The sequence below is a fragment of the Etheostoma cragini genome, chromosome 13, assembly GCF_013103735.1.
Source record: "Etheostoma cragini isolate CJK2018 chromosome 13, CSU_Ecrag_1.0, whole genome shotgun sequence".
Lineage (NCBI taxonomy): Eukaryota > Metazoa > Chordata > Actinopteri > Perciformes > Percidae > Etheostoma > Etheostoma cragini.
In genome coordinates this window covers 2,873,838-2,893,305 of record NC_048419.1, presented here as the reverse complement: position 1 = coordinate 2,893,305, position 19,468 = coordinate 2,873,838, and the positions used below count along the sequence as shown (strand labels likewise).

The window sequence follows — 19,468 nt, the reverse complement described above, 5'->3', positions numbered from 1 at the left end:
GGGGGGGGAGTTAATGAACGACTAAATGAATTTTGGAAACTTTTGGAAAAATGTTCTAGGTACAAAAGAATCTTTGGTGTTGGATCAATCAACATTTAAATCAATCAATATAAAAAAATAAGGTCTCTGTTATATGTAACTATGTGGCAAAGCAGGATGTAATCAATGACAAAACAATGCCATATGGCAGAAAAAAAATATTATATATATATATATATATTTATTGAGAACCCATTAGTTTAATTTATAATAAAACATCAGATTTATTTTTTCAGAAATCCTAATGTGTATAGTAACTGGTAACTGAAGCTGTCAGATGAATGTAGTAGAGTAAAAAGTACATTATTTCGCTCTGAAATGTAGAGGAGTAGAAAGTGGCTCAAAAAGACTTGAATAAAGAACAAGTACCTTCAATTTGTACTTATGTACAGTACTTGAGTAAATGTACTTGGTTACATTCCACCACTGGATACAAGTATTGCAGCAGATATTCTGTGCTTACCGATTTTTTTCAAATCTCTTTAGCAAAGAACGGAAATTCCTTTAATTTATAGGAACCCTCCAAATGTCTCTTGCAGTAATGAGTCACGGACACCATAGCATGGGGGGGAGAGGAGGGGGTTGTGGCTGCATACTGCTGTCCCCTCTGTGCTCCATGTAGCAGGTGAATGGGCTCAACGTTTCACTGATTTACCCCACTATTTATCTCCCTCTGCCCACCCCCCCACCTCCCCATCTCTCCCTTTGTTTTCACTCTGAAGGATGCTGTGTCAGCGGCGACGGACGAAGAACGACTCATCAAAATCCATGACGTCATCCAGCAGCTTCCTCCACCGCATTACAGGTCAGGGAAGAGGCACACTGCCCCCCTTTGGCAGGCTCTATGACTGCCAGGTTACAGATGCACACTTTGTGTTGAGTCTTCACAACCGCTGCGTGTCTGTTAATGTTTTTCATTGAGAATCATTTAACTTCTCCCAGCTGGTCTTTGCTTAAAGATGAGGAATTTGAGCACATGGTGAAATATTGATGCACGGAAGAAGGAGCTCTATTGTGGCCATTTGTCTGCACATCACTAGTGGGAGCCAATCAAGTTTATATAAATGAGTATTTGATTCTTAGGACCCTGGAGTTCCTGATGAGACACCTTTCGCACCTGGCAGCGTTCAGCTACATCACCAACATGCACAGCAAGAACCTGGCCATCGTCTGGGCACCCAACCTGCTCAGGTGAGATTTCAATGTCAATCCCAAATTTTAAAGGGTGTCAGGGTGTGTGTACACACTCACAGAGCCCTTTCTATAAGTCTGCAGACTTTACATATGGGAATTACCCACAGTTCAAAGCGTGGTGACGTTTACCACGGCGACTATAGGGAAATCCGTAAATTCCAAAGTTAAATAACGGCACGCCACTTGACCACGGATCGGAGTGGACCTGTTGTCCAGCTGGTAGAACAAGAGTTTGAATAAATGTGGAATCAGCCAGCTGTCTCCTGGGCCCCGGCCGTGTAGAAGGCAACAAACTTAGAATAAAATTACAAAAACCGGCAAGTGTCAGCAACATCTTTTGTTATTAAACGTCAAGGTAACATGTGATCTGGTGAAGTGCTGTCCCAATCCCATTTCTACCAATCTGAGCCCATGTGGCCTCACACACTCACTCACTTAGCACCTGAGATCAATTAAGTCTGTGAGTCCTCAGGGCTCACTCTGGGCCGTTGTCATTTACTGACATCATCATCCTATTAGAAATAAATTGTCCATTTTAATAAAGTAATTTGTTGTATTTTATGAGCAAGTCTAGTTTTTATTTAATCAACATTTAAACATAAATACATGTTGGCAGCTAATTAAAGAAGGGCATTAAAAAACATGACAAAATAATAATCTTACCGTTGGGCAGATGAAGAAATTACACATCTTAGGGTTGTCAAGTCACCAAAAGTCAATTTAAGATGAAATCAGTTTGGTGAAAACATACTGCATGTAGTTGAGATTATGAAGGTTCTTTATACTACTACTACTAACTACTACTACTAACAACCATTTCTCAGCCTTGAATCCCTTAGTGGGCCTAGTCCTTTTTGCCAGAAAGCACGGATTCAAGCAGCTGTTTGTGGGAGGGGGCTGAGCAACACACCATCAAATGCTGGAAAGGCATTTTCTCAATCATTTTACACAAATTATGTAATTTACAATCTAACCACTTACGCTTTATTTAATACCATAAAGCTTTAGTGCGTAGGTTTTTTATATTAATGAACGTCCAATGAGGGTAGATTACAGACACTGTTCTACATTTACCAATTATTTATTAAACACTAAATAATACATTTAAAAATGAATATTAAATGAATAAATTATATCTATCTATATCTATGTGGCTATCATGGCTAGTAAATGTTTGTACCAAAATAGTTGTGTTTTCCAGTCTTCGTTTTGGTGAAGGTTCAGCTACTTTCTACTGTTCCTCTGCTGTCTGCATGTCGGAGCTTCGGAGATATCGCGCAGCAGTCGTGTCTTGCTTAGACAAGCCAAGTGTTTAAGCAACACTTTCATCCTTTAACGTATAGCACTTTAATAAACTTTAATAAACAATAAATTCTTCCCTTTTCACTGTTGTCAGGTCCAAACAGATTGAATCTGCGTGCTTCAGCGGCACAGCAGCCTTCATGGAAGTCCGAATCCAGTCGGTGGTGGTGGAGTTCATGCTCAACCATGTGGACGTTCTCTTCAGCACTAAACTTAACTCACTCATACGAGAGGGAGCAGGTACGTACAGGGATCCCGTAGTTCCAACCTCTGCTTACACTGGCATCCCACGAAGCTCACTCCTTCTACCTGACCAATAAACACCATTCCACATCACCAGGTCACAACTCACTGTCACGGCCCAAATCCCTGCTGGTTTCATCGCCCTCCACTAAGCTCCTGAGCCTGGAGGAGGCCCAGGCCAGGACCCAGGCGCAGATCAACTCTCCAGTCACTGAAGACAGCAAATACATTGAGGTGGGCGAAGGTCCGGCGGCCCTGCAGGGAAAGTTCCACACTGTCATTGAGTTTCCCACCGAGAGGTTTGTTAACTCCTCTTACGGATATGCAATTTTGTCTTCAGACCAATTAATACAAAACTACATACTCATATGTGTATTATTGTGAACATTTACTGTAGATTTTGTTGCAAAAGATGTGCATTTTAATGTCATTTGGGCTTAGAGAATAATGTTGGAATGTGGCTCCATCTGCTGGTAGCTGGTGAGACTGCAGGCAGTCATTTCCCTCCTGCACTTGCTTGCCAGAATCTCGCAGCACATAATAAATAATAAGAAGAAGAAGAAGACTTGTCAAAGTCCTCAAAGATGCTTTAGATACAAATAAAAATTGTACAAGCAGTAGTCATTTGATGAAGACACAAGAAATAAAATTAGATTAGTCTTAAATGAAACCATAAAAACATTGCGGTCAGTCTGAGAAGGTGGGATTTAAGTTTTTTTTTTTTTGTGACGGTGTGGGGGCATCTTTCATGTGGTTTGGTAATAAGTCCCTTGGCTCTCTCCAGTTTTAATCTTGGGCAGATGTCATAACTGTGGAGATGCTGTTTAAATTGCAGCATAAAACCAATAAATGTGATTGTTGTCATTGAGTTGTGTATTGTAGTAGTTAGTGAAAGTAACTTTTTCTTTGCCTACTTTTCCACCGCCATTTTCTAATTACAGGAAGAGGCCTCCCATTAAATCCAAGAAGTCTCCTGTGGGTAGTTGGCGTTCTTTCTTTAACCTGGGCAAGTCTTCCTCTATGTCCAAACGCAAGCTGCCTCGCAACCCCAGTGAGCCCAACGAACTGAAGGCCATGGCTCTCGCCGGTGAGTCCTTCTTCCCCATGTGGAAGGAAAATATTCCAATTTTCCCCTTACCATTGTGCAATGAGAAGAGCTTCATTGCAGAAACAAGGCTGAACGCTTAAGCATTTTAATGGCTATGTTTCAGGAGGCAGAGGAGACACGGCAACATTAAGATCAGCCAAAAGTGAAGAGTCACTGAGTTCCCTGCACAATGTTGAAGGTAATCATTTGGGTCTTCCAGTTTCCTTTTACACAGCATACCAAGTTTAATCAGTACATGTTGCTAATAAAATATACATAAATGTAACATATTTCAAATGTTCTTTCTACAGTGTAGCCTACTGTTGTGCTTAGGGCCTGTTAAAAGAAATAGTTTCTAAATATATTAGTTTCCTCCTCCAGGAGAGTCCAAGCTGTACCGTCCTCGGCGACCGCGTTCCAGCAGCGATGCCCTGTCAGCATCCTTTAATGGCGAGCTGCTGGACAGCCGACAGCACTGCAACTCTTACGACAACCTGGGCACCACGGAGGACAGCGACAGAGACGACGGGCCCATCTGTGTGCCGGCCCTCATTTCCCCTCCCCGCTCGGCAGGTGAAGATGTGGACCTTAGCCCGCCAGACATTGGCATGGCCTCCTTGGACTTTGACCCCATGTCTTTCCAGTGCAGTCTCCCCGATACCTCTTACCCCTTCCCACTGGATGACTCACCCGCTGGGGCTGAGGGTTCCACATTAAAGAGGAGCCCCGGAAGTATCTGTGGCAAGACCAATGGCTCCGACCTCATCTCTGCTACCTTCCTGGGTAGCTTGATGTCCCCCTTGTCGTCTACAAACTTATGCCTGGCCGCTGGAGAGAAGGTGGAAAGCAAGAAACTGCCTACTTCCTATTCTTACAGCGATAAACCAACACAGGCTGTGTCGCCCATTAAATGTGGAAAGACCACAAGTTTAACACCATTTGCCACTTCAGAGCTTTTCTCTACAGAGAATCGTGACAAAAATACAACTGGAAAGGCCGTCTCTCCACAGCCATTATCTCCTCCTCCTGCAGCCAAGGACTCTCCTCCCCTGATGGGCAGTGTGCTGCTGAGGGCAGCCGAGCCTTCGCTAAGCGAAGCTTTCCAAATGGAGCTGCACTCTAAACTGAAAGGTTGCGACAGCGTGGACAGTCGAGAGCTGAAGGGAGAGGACAGCATACAGCAGACGCCAGCTGCCAGCAGCCAAGAGGACCAAGGTAGAGAGCAAAGAATGACCTTTCTAAAGTTTTTTTTTTTTTTACCCTATTTTCCCATACATTGGTGTCTGAGTGACTAATGTGAACGAGATTGGTCCAGCATTAAGCGAGAACGCAGCCGTGAACCGTGCTACACTGTAACCTTATAGGGCAACTGTGCACCGTCAGTTTGCGTCCACTAAAGTTCTGTTTTTGCTGCTGACAGGCTCAGATTATTATTCTAAGTGTCTGACAACATTATGGGAAGGATCCCTACAGAGATAGACCTTTTTTGTAAAAAGTAAAATCCTTTTGGTATAAATACAAACGGCTCCAAAATTGCCAATGCCAAACTCGCCAGGCTCCATCGTAAATAGAGTGTATAGAGGCAACATATTTCCACATGTAAATGAGTGAATTAAGCGTTTATTTCAACCAAACCAGAGTAGTGATTGTTGGAACAGTGGAAAGAAGACGGCTATTTAGAGTCCAGTGGGTTTGGCGACAGCCATTCCGGTGACTTTTTTATATTAAAAAAGGGATCTTGCGCTTTAAAAAAAAAAAGGTCGACCTCTCTAGGGATCCTTATCATAACGTTGTCAGTTACCTAGAATATGGACGGAATAAGTGCGCGATTGCCCGTTATTGTTACATTGCAGTGGTCTTGCCTAATACTGGACCAATTGCAAAGATTGTTGTTCCCATCAGTTACATAGACACAAATAGGGTCCAGGTTAAAAAGAATGGAGAGTGTATTTTTTGGCATGTTCACAACTTCATTGTTTTATTCACACTACTGTATGCAGATAAAAAAAAAGGTAACAAGCCATGCTGTCAATTATATAATTGCTTTTTTTGTAGGTTTAGTTGGATGGATTTCATCTTAAATAATGTTTCATATAGTGCCTGAGCACCACACTTAACTTTTCCCCTCTTTCCCAATCTTGAAGCACCTTAAAACCAGCCTGCCTGCCTGCTGTCAGTTCTTTTCTTCACCTACTACTCTCTTGCTTATTTGTTATTCAACTATATATCCCTTGTATTTTTGTGTCCCTGCTAGGAGTCGTAGCTCTGGACTCGTCAAAGGACCTCACCCCTCGTTCCCTCAGCTCTACAGCTCCCACTGTTGCCCCTCTTCCTCTTCCTCCCCCTCCTAAAAATGCTGCCCGCATGTTGGCCCTGGCCCTGGCAGAGTCTGCCCAGCAGGTCTCCAGTCAGTCTCAGTCCCGGTCCTCTGAGGCTTCCACACCGCTGTCCCCTCTGCTGCAACAGGAGGCCTCTGATTTCCAGGACACGCCACATCCTCGGGTCCCACATTTCCACACTTCATCCTCTGAGGGAACGGGAACAGGAAGTTCCCCGCCACCACACAGCGCTGGTCCGACTGTCACTTCATCTTATCCCTCCACTTCCGGTCCTACAATCAAACAGCGGCCCCTAGAGTTTAGCAGCACCACTACCAAGCCGTCAACCAGTACCGAGTCCTCTACAACTCCACCTGAAACACAGCCAGAAACAGACTCCACCCCACCAGACACTCCTTTTTACAAGTGTGCTCCAGGCCCCAGTTCAACCAGCCTGACTTCTCCAATCAGGAAAAGTCCAGAAAGGCAGCAGCCTGTCCCAGGACAGGCCCCAGTCCGTCCCAGCTCCTCTAGTACCACTCCAGCCACCTTCCCAAGTGGCAGCTGCAAAGATACTAGAGTCTTACCACAGCTTGTTCCTGAGGTACGCGTCATATCACTTTCATATGTTGGCTAGTACTTAGACATAATTAAGAGCTTAGAAAAAGACTGGAAACGGGGAAAAGCCCAGCCTTCTACCAGCACCTCTAAAGCTCACTAATTAACACGTTATGTCTTTGTCTTCCTGGAGTCTTGTGGTCACAGTGAGGTTGCCAGGCAACCATAAAGAGACTCTAGGAAGTCACTGTAACTGGCAGAGATGGGAAGTAACGAAGAACAAATACTTAGTTACTGGACTCAAGTAGATTTTTCAGATATTTTTTCTTAACTTTACCAATTATTTTTTTAAAGACTTTTTACTTCTACTTTTACACGAATATCGTTACTTTCTACTCCTTACATTTAAAAAAAATTGGCTCATTACTTTAGTTTCAAGTTATTTCAGTTGAAACTAATTAGATGGAAATATGCATTGCACTTCTGTACCACTATAAGGCGACAAAACAGATTCGTCTGCAAATCATTGCAGCTTGATAGCGGTAACGTCAGCATAGTATTATGGGCGGTAGCATGATTGAAAATGAAGAAAACATTGTGAGCCTGACATATTACATACACTCTTATTATTAGACTCCATGTTCAAAGATTTGCTAGCTTTCAGTTAATTTTCTCATTCGCAAGGCTACTTTTACTTTTACACTTTAAGTAAATTTCCAAGGTCTGTGCTTTGTTAATTTTACTTGAGTAAAGAAAATAAATAAGTACTTCTACTTTTACCAAAGTATTTTTTAACAAGTATCTGTATTTCTGCTTAAGTATGGGAAAAGAGTTCTTAGGCCATCTCAGGTAACTGGACACTTTTACCCCTTGATAAATATAGCATGTTAATTAATTGTAGCTTTAGAAAGGAAGGAACTGGTAGGTGGATTGTCTTTACCTTTGGCCAGCTGATTAATGGTATTTTCGCCTTACTTACCAGAGTTTTTCCTGGCTCAGAATGGGCTTTTGGGGGGAATGTCCCAAATGTTGACAGTCAAAGAATTCATTTCCTGCATTCTGATAAATTTTTAGGCACTTATTTATGGTTAAAGGAACACATTTTGATTTGTGATTTACATATGGTAAGTGCTATTTCTGTTAACAGCTACTTTGTACAGGTTTACAATAGTGTCCTATAATACATTGTATTATTAATAAATTGTCAGTGATGTTGGGTATAAAGCAGTGTAACGTACTGCCCCTACAGTTTGCCACGCAGGTGAACGCGGATTAATTGCAAATTTAACCATCATGGTGTAAAATAGTTTTACTGCCGCTTTTAATTTGGGAAAAATGTGTGTGGCATACAGTAAAAATACCAAATGTGTCAAAAAATTTGCCATGGGGGGTTGTCATGTGTGTAGTTTCTTTAATACTAAAACCTCTTGTCCCGCTGCAGCAATGCTCGGCTTGTTTTTTGTAGACTTTCCTCGCTAAACAAGGGCCTGTTTTGTTTCTTAACAGGTCAAACCAGAGGAGCCTGAACCCCCCCCAGTCCTTTCAAAACCATCAGAGAAGCCACCTCCAACAATTCAAAAGCCCAAGAGGCATGCAGTCTCACTGCCCAAGCATCAAACACAAAAAACTCAGCAACAGAGCCCAGTTCAGATACAGCCTCTTCCATCACAGCCTCAGACCCAGATCCAACCCCAAACACAACCTCAGCTACCCTCGAAGGCCAGCGCAAGAGTGGCCCCCACCTCTGCTGAGCCTGTTGAGAAGCCTTGGGAGGCCATAAAGCCAGTACAGCCCTGTACAGAGTCTGCAAAGTACCACAACGTCTATGGACCCACACCTCCAGCCCCTCCTGTCCGCACCATAGAGAGCAAACTGGCCACAGCCGCACTCAGCCAAAGTGAAGCCTCCTATATTCTGGGTGAAGGCCCGGTGCCTTGCCATCTGGAGGATGCCCTGCCTCACCATCCCCCTTCTCCTCGTAAATCTTCCACACACCAGCCAGCCTACCTGTACCACGCTAAAGGAGAACCGGTCTTAATTGAGCCTCCTGGAACTGCATACTACCACCAGAGGCCGGTTCAGCTGGGCCCGCAGTCCATGCCACACCACTTCCGGCCCGACAGCGTCCCCCCACACCTCTCCTATGTGTCCAAATCAGAGCCTCAGATACCTTACAGTGCCCGACTAGACAACAGATACAGCACTTTAGGCCCCAGGTCCCACCACCACTCTATAAAGTCCAGAGGAAACCCCCGCAGCGTGTACGTGTCTCCGGGGCCAGGGCATCAGGGTTATAGCCACGACAGAAACCAAGGCTATCCCACCATTCGCCGAGTGCACTCACTCCACGTTCCTTCCACTATCCGCTCAGTGCCCATCCAAAGGACTGAAGTTCCTCCAGATGACGAGATTTTCTTCTACCATCGACCCATGTATCCGTGCAAAGCCTACCAGCAGCCCCCCCAGCAGTCCTCACAGGCCGACTACCACGTCACCCAGCTGCAGCCTTACTTTGAGAATGGACGGGTTCAGTATCGCTACAGTCCATACTCTGGTTCAAGCCCTTTGGAGGCGCCTTACTATGACATTGACCCTTACGGCACCATCCGGGTCCGACACCTCCCCTCCCATGGCAGCCGAGATCCGGGAGCCGCTGCTGGCCAACAGGGTGGAAAGGCGACTGGGTACCACTACCTTGCTCGCCATGTCATCCCACCTGGCAAGGAGCACAGCTTTGTGAGCAGGGACATGCCCCCCAGTCATGGATCCAAGGAAGCTGCTGCTTACCTCGTTTGGGGCCCCGAGGAGTCTGAAAGGCTCCGCATGCACTCCATCCGCAGGGAGAGCAGGGCCAGACAGAAGATTAAAGGCCCCGTCCTCTCTCAGTATGACAACGTTGGCTTGTTTGCTCCAGCAGACATACCGAGCTATGAAACCCTGCACCTGCGCAGCAAATCTGACCCAGGTAAAGCTGTGCTGGTTGCAGCCGAGAGCAAAGACGGCCGCTACCTGCCCAGACACATGGTGTCAGACGCCGATGTCCTCATGTACATGGAGACAGACAAGCATGTCCAGGGCAGCGCAGTAGCCGACAAGTCAGACGGCCTTGGCAAGCATAGCAGTACCAAGAAATGCCAATCCTCCCACTCCCTTCCAGCTACTCTGAGCCACAGTCTGTCCCATCAGCAGGAGAGCGGCCGGCACGACGCCAAGTACGAGACCGGAGACGACAAGCTGGGTGGGGACGGCAGCAGGTCTAAACACTGGCAGCAGGAGTACCCCAACAAGTGGAACTTCCAGCCACGTTACGAGGGCCCGGATTCTGACCACCACCAAAATAAATTGAAACCGTCAGGCGGCTACCACAGTACAGAGGACCAGGCGTCAGCGCCCAGGGAACAACAGGCCCGCTCCAAACTGGAGCGGTCACACAGCGTCCGGGAGCAGCAGCACTACAGCCAGGGCAACCCCGACCTGGACAGAGACTTCTCATATCAGAAACAAGGCACAAAGACACCGCTGTCCCACTACGACAACTTGGACGATTACCACCCAGTACCTCAGCCTCAGGCCCCTGTTCAAAAACGTGGAGGCTCCAGCTCCTATCCCGCCCCAGGGTTCACAGTGAGCCACAGCAACAGGGCGTACTCCACAGCACTTGGCCAGGGAGCCTTTATCCAGACTGACATGGCCATGCAGAGGCCAGAGACAGAGATACGTACAGAATTAAGCAATTAGGAGGGGGTAGACATATGAAATTATCTTTAGCTGTGTAGAAGAAAGACTCTATTGCGCTACGGTTGCAGCCTCTGCAGGACAGTGGACTGTAGTATCACCAATATTTTTGCTCCTCTGTATTTTTAATGAATTGTAAAGAAAATTGTAAGACTTTTTACAGAAAGTCCTGAATGTACCTGAAATTATTGTCCAATGGGTCATATTATTGTGATTGATTGAGACCGTAGCCAGTCATAAATGTATATGATATGAAAGATGTAAGGTACTTTCAACAAGGACACAAAAATGTAAAATATATATACCATATATATAAATACATATATATGAATAGAATTACTAGTAAAATGGGATTTTGGTTGTATATTTTTTTTTTAGGTGTGGCACTGGGTATGAGCATCAACTGGGATTAAGGTTTGCATTTTAGAAATGCATGCACACTATCGCTTACAGAACAGTTCTGTGTAGTTCAATATCCATTGCGTTCTTTTTGGATGTTACAGCACAAGTTATTGGAGGAAAATATATTTAGGTCATCGCATCCTCCCTCTGCTAATATGTACACAAGTAGGCGGTGCGGGCAAGAATCTGCCTGGGCGTGAGGTTTGATAAGGAGCTGCAATGGGTTAATTTCAGATAATATAGTGGTTATCAATGTCTTATTTTCTGTGTGACTGTGCCATTTTTTTATGTAACTTTGCTATAAACAGATTTCAATCAATTGTAATGGAATGGTTTGGTACTTTTTTTTTTTTTTTGGAAAAGGGACCAAACGACTTGGCGCTGTTGTTGCACATAACCGGATGAAGAGGGGAAGGTGGATGGATGCCTGTTGTACCTTTTTTAATATGTTTTTTTTTCATCGCATTCTTGGTACTTTCATGAACTGGACTGACTGAATAAAGTTGAAAACAATATCCTCTCAAACAATGTGGTGAAAAACATGTAGCCGCTGCTTTGTGGGGGGAAACAACTTGGTCATGAGCCTTAAATTTTGTTCCAACAGACCATATTTTGTTTACTTCACCCTTGCCATAATGCATTGGGATATCTAGATTTAAGATCACCTTTGATGGTTTTTGATTGTTCAGGGTTGACAGGGGAGGTGACCCCCTGGGGTCCTCACTGGTTCTGAATTGAACACAATGGGGGAGGGAATTCTTTTACTCTATTTTTTTAGCTATCTGGGGCCATTCATTACAGTCTGGAAATGATTGTACATTCATCTGGTATTATACTACATGCCCTTTTGGTTCATTACACCATATGGATTACAATATGTTTCAAAAATGTCTAAATCCAGGTTGTACTCTGTAACTGTTTGACTTCTATTGCTTGCAGGTTTTGCTCCTCTTGCCTTATCTAAAGCCTCTACCTTTTCAGATGGAGAACTGAAGTAAGGCACTGTCTAATTGAATGTGAAAACACTCCTCTCTCTCAAACTAGAGGTATCTGCAGTTAGATATGAAATGAATAAAACTGTTCAGGAATAGCTGTAATCTGTCTTTTAATATGTGCGTGATATTACATGTGTTGATACACATCTCCAGTCTTATGTGAAGGAAAACTTTGACAAATTTTAATTTAATAAAGTAGGAGTAGTACTTTGAAGGTATAACACAATGGCATGAATGTGTGCCCAGTTATAGGGTTCTTATGTCACACTTTTCTTTGTCCTTCTTGGTCAAAGATATTTCAGAGTTAGAAAACCTAGTCCGTCTCTGGTGTTGGGGGTTGGGGTTCATCCCTCTCTCTCTCGACCTGACTGCAGTTTGTCATCTTAACCGACTTGAGTGGGCAGATGCTCACATTCGATGGTGTCTGGCCCTTTGAAGAGGTGTTCTCTTCATGGATGAACCCTAACCATAACAGACCATAACCGTAACCCCTGGTACTGACTGGTTTTGGAGCTGCACATTTTGCCGTGGCCTTTCAATGTGGCCAGCCTAAGACACACCTGTCGAATATCCTGCTGTCTAATCAGCATCTTGATATGCTGCACCTGTGACGTGGATGGATTATCTCGGCAAAGGAGAAGTGCTCACCAACACAGATTTCGACAGATTTCCCAACTAAATTTGAAAGAAATAGGCCTTTTGTGTACATAGAAAAAGTCTTCGATCTTTGAGTTCAACTCATGAAAAATAGGGGCTACAACAAAAGAGTTGAGTTTATAATTTTACTTCTTGTTGAGGTTTGAAGAATTTTCAAAACGAGACTAGCTTGCCCCTCCCTCCTCCTCAATCTGTCCCCTCGCTTCTGTGCTTCCGTGCACTAATGTTTTTTACAGTGTGTTCAGGGGACAGGCAGCTAGCAGATAGTGAGATGTTTTTTACAGTGTGTTCTGGGGACAGGCAGCTAGCAGACAGTGAGATGTTTTTTACAGTGTGGCCTGGGGACAGGCAGCTAGTAGATAGTGAGGAGATAATTGTTAGTGTGTTCTGGGGATAGACAGCTAGCAGATAGTGAGATGTTTTTACAGTGTGTTCAGGAAACAGGCAGCTAGCAGATAGTGAGATGTTTTTTACAGTGTGTTCTGGGGACAGGCTGCTAGTAGATAGTGAGGAGATAATTGTTAGTGTGTTCTGGGGATAGACAGCTAGCAGGTAGTGAGATGTTTTTTACAGTGTTCTGGGGACTAGCAGATAGTAAAATGTTTTTTTACAGTGTGTTCAGGGGACAGGCAGCTAGCAGATAGTGAGATGTTTTTTACAGTGTGTTCTGGGGACAGGCAGCTAGCAGATAGTGAGATGTTTTTTTACAGTGTGTTCTGGGGACAGGCAGCTAGCAGATAGTGAGATGTTTTTTTACAGTGTGTTCTGGGGACAGGCAGCTAGCAGATAGTGAGATGTTTTTTACAGTGTGTTCTGGGGACAGGCAGCTAGCAGATAGTGAGATTTTTTTTACAGTGTGTTCTGGGGACAGGCAGCTAGTAGATAGTGAGGAGATAATTGTTAGTGTGTTCTGGGGACAGGCAGCTAGCAGAAAGTGAGATGTTTTTTACAGTGTGTTTTGGAGATAAGCAGCGAGCCGATAGTGAGGAGATGTTTGCTGTATGTGACCACAGATGTTGTAGCCTAAAACACTTGTGACATGGCTTGGAGCACCTTTAGGGAGCTCCCCCGATCTTATAACACGATGATAGCCTCCCATATTTATATTGGAATTTCAGAAAACATTCAAAAACTGCTTTTACACTATAAGCGAACTGGACCATGATTTAGCCTGATCCAAAGTGAGACTATCTCTTTAGGTCGGAGTGGAATGGAATGGAGTAGTACAGTACTAGTACTAAAACGGTAAAAATCATCCGGGGGAGACGCATCAATACAGTACAATACCTCTCTCTGAAATGTAGCCGAGTAGAAGTAGGAAGTGGCATGAAAAGAGAAGACTCAAGAAAAGTAAAAGTACCTCAACATTTGTTCAGTACTTGAGTACATGTACCTAGTTACATTCCACCACTGTTCAGAACTTCTGATATTGAGGAATACAACCAGTAATTTAAATAATGTGTGTAGTTTCCATCTCTTCAAAGTATAGCCATCGATGTTGTGACTAGTTTTCTACACTATCTTACTCATTGTATCTTAATCAGTTCGTTATTCTGATATATTTGCATGACAGTGGACCCTGAACACTACTCCCAAGCAACAAATTTAGATCCGTAGATCATTAAAATAGATTTTAGCATGTGTATTAATTAATCCTACTGTACTAGATTCCTTTTTGTTTATAAAGTATTAACTAAATACATTTTTATTTAAACCAAATTTAATTTAACCCTTGTTGTCCTCCCGGGTCAAAAACTAACAAATTTGACATTTTTGTCCCTTTTTTAAACTTTTTTTGTTGTTTTTTTAAGATTCCACTAACACCACCTTACCACCACTAGTTTTACACTACTTTGAAATCATGGTTAATAACACTATTTTTTATAGAATTATACCTAATATGAGTAGCTATATAAAAAAAGCAGAAATTATGAATTGTATTGATTGAATTATATGATAAGATCAGAGGTACGTACAGATCAGTCTCGTAAGGAATGAAAGTGATCAGTTGTATTTCCAAAGAGCGTTGTAAGGAATCCAATCCATGTTTTGTGGTAATTTAGTTAAAAAGAAACCCATATTTCAGATATAGACATTTTTGGGGTCAGATTTTACCCGAGGACAACAGGAGGGTTAAAAAAAATCTGAAAAGGCAAGTAACAATGTAATAAGTCATTTGGTTCAATAAGTAACATTAAAAAGAAAGTAGACAAATTCTACTTTAATTACAACCCCATACAGAAAAATTAGGAAAGTAAAGAAGAGGTAACTATCAATTAAAAAGAGAGCTATATGCTCATATTGTGTGCCTGATTTCTTAACATATCATTTATTTCCTCTTTTTATTCTGTAATTTGTATTGTGCAATAAATGGGGGAACAAATTCAATTTTGCCTTACATAAAATAATTACGTAATATGTTCTAATAGTACGTCGTTGTCGCATTGTACTCAACATTAACGTTTTGAACAAAAAGTTTCAGTTTAAGAAATTAAGTTCCAGTTGTTTACCAATGACGGCAGTTGCATTGTGGGAGACAGATGATTGACACGGCCGCCATTTTGCTCCTGCTCGCTCTGCTTCCATTGTGTGAGTGATAGTAAATATCTGACACTGCCAGACAACCACAACTCACTTGTATCCTTGCGGAGAAAAAGCGCTTAATTCACCCTTGGTAAGTAAAATTTCTGGCATACTTTTTTAATAATAGAATACTATACGTCGTTTTGTAAAGAAAATGGGACGGATAAAGTTGTTTTTGTGCTGAAATAGCGTGTTATTTCGCCGCGGTTGAGAGGAGAAAAAGCAGCTGCCGCGATGCTCAAGCAGGGAGAAAAACGGCTCAGTACTTCCACTGCCGAAAGAGCTGCTCCACTTTCATATCCGATTTCTACTTCGCGGTTTCTCTTAAATATACCACCGCTTCACACGGCTTGCCGTTTATTTGGTAGCTACACTTGTCTCCTACGTTTTGTTGGTAGTCTTGTGTGTACACGTTGTTTGTTTTTGAGGAAAAACATCAAAGTTTACGTCTCGCTCATTGCCTGTATCTCGGTAGGTTCGTAAATTGGGTCTGCGGCCATAATCTTGCGGAATGAGGCGGAGTTAAGGCGCCTCGTCCCGCCCTAAAACGTAGCAGAGTGACTCATCATTGGTCCGAAAATGCGACACAGACACAGCGGATTGGTGTATTCCAGAAAAATGACCAGTTAAGCAGTGTAGTCGGGAGCACACAGTGTTTGGATTGGTTCAGGGCGTTGTGTCTATGCAGCTGCCAAACCGAGGGAAAAGTTTTCCCAAGCGGCTCTATACGACTGAATTTGAACTAAACGTGTGTGTGTGTCTGTGTGTGTTTGGGGGGGAGTCTTGTCACGTTGAGTGCATAAAAATACTTGACCGATGCTTATGCAAATGTTTGTGTGAAATAGTGATAATAAAAAAACCGCAAACACAATTCTCTAAATCAACGTTGTAGTATTATGTAAATGTAAATGTGCTGTATTTATACAGCGCTTTTCTAGTCTTAGTGACAACTCAAAGTTTATTATGGTTGATTCAGTATTCAGTTTTCATTTTGACTTCACTGATAACCTTTTACTGCTTTTGTCAGTTCCAGGGATCAGTATATGTGTTCAGGCTAAATAGTTTGCAAAGTTATTATTGTTTTATACATTGTTTTAACTGTTTGTCCAGAGGGCCCATGATAACACTGATAATATATATAATATACAAACCCCACAATGAACTGAGTAGACATTTATGAATAAACGGCCAGCGTATGTAACAATAACATTATTAACATGTATTGTCATGCTGTTATATTTTTGATGCTCCCTTCAGGTGACTCTTCGTCGTAATGGCTCGTACCAAGCAGACTGCTCGTAAGTCCACCGGAGGAAAGGCTCCTCGTAAGCAGCTGGCCACCAAGGCTGCTCGCAAGAGTGCCCCCTCTACCGGAGGCGTCAAGAAGCCCCATCGCTACAGGTAACCGCTGGATTTCCTTAAAAACCGCCATTTCTTTGACAAATCCTAACATCATTGAAACCATCTGCATTAGGGATCCACCGATTAAATAATTCTCTTATTATAAAAGCTATCGATCTAACTTGCTGAATGAGCAGACACTCAATCAAACACATTTTCTATTTTCCAAAATATTTTTATTGGAAAATATAAAGTACAATGCTTCCAGTCACAGATACAATTTACCCTTCTTTTTGTTTGTTTTTACATACTGTATATGCACATGTACACGGACACATATACACACATAAAAAAAAAAAAAATCAAACAACCTCTAAGAATGTAGGAGATAATATTTGAATTAAATCAGAGTCAAACACATTTATTAACAGTTTATTTAAAGTTGTGTGGATCAGTTTCAGCAAATATGACAGAAATATAGTTTTATAAGTCTACTGCACCTTTCAAGTGAGACCACAGTTAGTTAAACAGGTGTACCTGAAGGCACCAAAGAGTCCCACATGGTTTACCTTTGTTGTTTGCTTACAACTCACTTACAGGGAAGTGTAAATGTTGGAATCCAAAAAATCACATGTGTATATATGTTTTGTCACTTTCGTTTAATAAAGCCTCCTGGTTGCACACATCAGAGTTAAAAGCTATGGGGGCATTTTTTTGTTTTTAAAGTGACAGAACTAAGCGTCACGTTATTTGTTCAGAGGATAAATCCCTTCGAGCGTGTTGCAGATAAGAGCTTTGCCGCGTGTTTCAGGCCTGGCACAGTGGCTTTGAGAGAGATCCGTCGGTACCAGAAGTCCACTGAGCTGCTGATCCGTAAGCTGCCCTTCCAGCGCCTGGTCAGGGAGATTGCTCAGGACTTCAAGACCGACCTTCGTTTCCAGAGCGCCGCCATTGGAGCCCTGCAGGTGGGTGTGGGTGTGGGTGTGGGTGTTTACAAAAGATATTGCTAAAGCTAGATCAGTACGAATTCCAAATAGTTAAAGTGGTCTACTTCTCCTGCTAATATGTGCTGTCCCTCCCTCCGCCTGCAGGAGGCCAGTGAGGCGTACCTGGTGGGTCTGTTTGAGGACACCAACCTGTGTGCCATCCATGCCAAGCGTGTCACCATCATGCCCAAAGACATCCAGCTGGCACGCCGCATCCGTGGAGAGCGCGCTTAGACGGCCTCCCCGTGTTTCACCTCTGTCCTGTTTTTCTTGACCTGCCCCTGCCCTCACTCTCTTGTTCTACCCCACCCACCATCGCATCTCCGCCCATCCCTGTCCCTCTCCCTCTCCCTCTCCTGCCTGCCCAGCTTCTCAGTAGACTTTAGAGTAATCCTGATTATGAAGAGATAGAAGTATGTTAAAGTCTGGTCTCTCATAGGTTTTTTTGTCTTCACCAAATGTTTTTAGGGTACCTGTTTCGTGCATGTAAACGGTTTTGCAGATCAGACGCACATGTTTACACACACTCCAACAACCAGCTCTCAACTGTGGTCAGTGAGGCAAACAGAGCTGAAGCAGAGGGACGGGGCCGAGGGGCTAGTCTGCTTAAGGGGAGCTGCAACTTCCACAGCAGGGTGCTATTAAAGCTAGTCCTGAGGCCTCGCATCCCCTCCAGCCCAGTCCGTCGCTCAACACCCAACTCCCGGCTCGCTCTGCAGCCAGACGGCTCGCTCCACCTTTTCAAACCACCTCTTCATCTCTGTAACCTGCACTGGGAGTGGATGGCGGTCTGTTGGTCTGTTTGCGTGGATGTGTGAGCTCTGATCTTTCGGAACACTTGTACTCAACAAACGAGAATTGTTTTGGTTGCTTAAGAATATTGATTATCGTTGTGGATATGGTGTCTATTTTTTTTACGCATTTAATTCATGGGTGAGCATCTCTTCTCTTTACCACTTACAAAATTATCAAATTAAGAGTAAAAAAGCAATTATTATTGTCAACATGGTTATCAGTTGTTTCTATTTTCCAAGGATCTGATTTGCAATAGAAAATCACGAAGGGCTTGTCTGTTTTCCAAGGCAACTTCTATTCTAGTGGCAGCCACACGGGGGCGATGCTTTACCATCTCCTCTAGTCAATTGTTCACTGTAGATCAGTCATTACAGCTCTCTCTTTCTCTCTCTCTCTCTCTCTCTCTCTCTCTCCACAGATAGGCTTTAGATTTGTCACAGCAGTAGGAATTGACATCATAGTGAAGGTTAGACTCTGCATGTTAAGGGTCTGTGTGTCTCCTGGTCTCTGTAGATCTGAACGTGAATCTGTCCCTTTCTCAATATTTGTGATACACAATATAACCTCATATTTGTTTTCTTTTATATTTTTCTTATTCCTCGAGATTTTCAGACGTATAAATAGGCTGATCTTTGTATTTTCCAAATTTCTCATATTATGGTGGTAATAAATAGGTGTTAAAACAAACGGATGCTAGTTGGAGTGATTTATATGCAGATAAGGTGTGTTAATGGTTATCCAAAAGAGGTTGAACACATGAATGCATTACTAATTATAATCCAGTGAAATAATCCAGTATATATAAAGTACTGTGTGTGTGTGTGTGTATATATATATGTGTGAATGCTTTAAAAAATGGAAGTGTTTGTAGTTTATATTCGTCAATTGACCAAATGTAGTGAATGAACAGAAGAGGAATCTAAATCAAATCAGTATTTGGTGCAACCACCCTTTGCCTTCAAGACAGCATCAATTCTTCCCGTTACACCTACACCCAGTTTCTGAAGGAGGACCTCGGCTGATAGGTAGTTCCAAACCTCTTGTAGAACTAACCCCATATCTTCTGTGGGTGTAGGCTTCCTCACATCCTTCTATCTCTTTATGTAATCCCAGACCCACTCAATGATGTTGAGATCAGGGCTCTGGGAGGGCCATGCCATCACCTCCAGGACTTCTTGATCTTCTTCATACTGAAGACAGTTCTTAATGCCCTTGGCTGTATGTGCGGGGTTG

At 43.1% G+C, this 19,468-nt stretch overlaps 3 protein-coding genes across 10 annotated transcripts in view; 2 read left to right on the top strand and 1 right to left on the bottom strand.

Annotated features, from left to right (window-relative positions):
• arhgap32b (Rho GTPase activating protein 32b) overlaps window positions 1-11,971 on the top strand; it is a 109,256-nt gene extending 97,285 nt beyond the window's left edge. For all 8 annotated transcript variants that reach the window (XM_034889615.1, XM_034889612.1, XM_034889611.1 and 5 more), the window contains 9 exons: window positions 762-844; window positions 1,123-1,230; window positions 2,630-2,775; window positions 2,876-3,077; window positions 3,720-3,865; window positions 3,990-4,064; window positions 4,247-5,080; window positions 6,120-6,787; window positions 8,248-11,971. In XM_034889615.1, the coding sequence (XP_034745506.1) occupies window positions 762-844; window positions 1,123-1,230; window positions 2,630-2,775; window positions 2,876-3,077; window positions 3,720-3,865; window positions 3,990-4,064; window positions 4,247-5,080; window positions 6,120-6,787; window positions 8,248-10,479 (4,494 nt within the window). In that variant the 3' untranslated portion in view covers window positions 10,480-11,971. The remainder of the gene's footprint in view (window positions 1-761; window positions 845-1,122; window positions 1,231-2,629; window positions 2,776-2,875; window positions 3,078-3,719; window positions 3,866-3,989; window positions 4,065-4,246; window positions 5,081-6,119; window positions 6,788-8,247) is intronic.
• A 3,053-nt stretch (window positions 11,972-15,024) lies between these two features.
• Window positions 15,025-18,922, top strand: h3f3c (H3 histone, family 3C). The gene is made up of 4 exons (XM_034889684.1): window positions 15,025-15,204; window positions 16,371-16,514; window positions 17,266-17,419; window positions 17,546-18,922. Exons 2-4 carry the CDS (start codon window positions 16,387-16,389, stop codon window positions 17,672-17,674), a joined length of 411 nt encoding a protein of 136 aa, XP_034745575.1. The 5' UTR covers window positions 15,025-15,204; window positions 16,371-16,386; the 3' UTR covers window positions 17,675-18,922.
• Window positions 15,861-19,468, bottom strand: part of crx (cone-rod homeobox) — an 8,824-nt gene continuing 5,216 nt past the window's right edge. Inside the window, exon 4 of the transcript XR_004658999.1 lies at window positions 15,861-15,873. The gene's annotated coding sequence lies outside the window, so the exon portion shown is untranslated. The remainder of the gene's footprint in view (window positions 15,874-19,468) is intronic.

Bases quoted from the DNA above. Each gene is read 5' to 3' on its own strand.
- h3f3c (XM_034889684.1), top strand. From the start codon at position 16,387: ATGGCTCGTACCAAGCAGACTGCTCGTAAGTCCACCGGAGGAAAGGCT. The intron at 16,515-17,265 runs GTAACCGCTGGA...CGCGTGTTTCAG, and splicing joins AAGAAGCCCCATCGCTACAG to GCCTGGCACAGTGGCTTTGA. The intron at 17,420-17,545 runs GTGGGTGTGGGT...CTCCGCCTGCAG, and splicing joins CCGCCATTGGAGCCCTGCAG to GAGGCCAGTGAGGCGTACCT.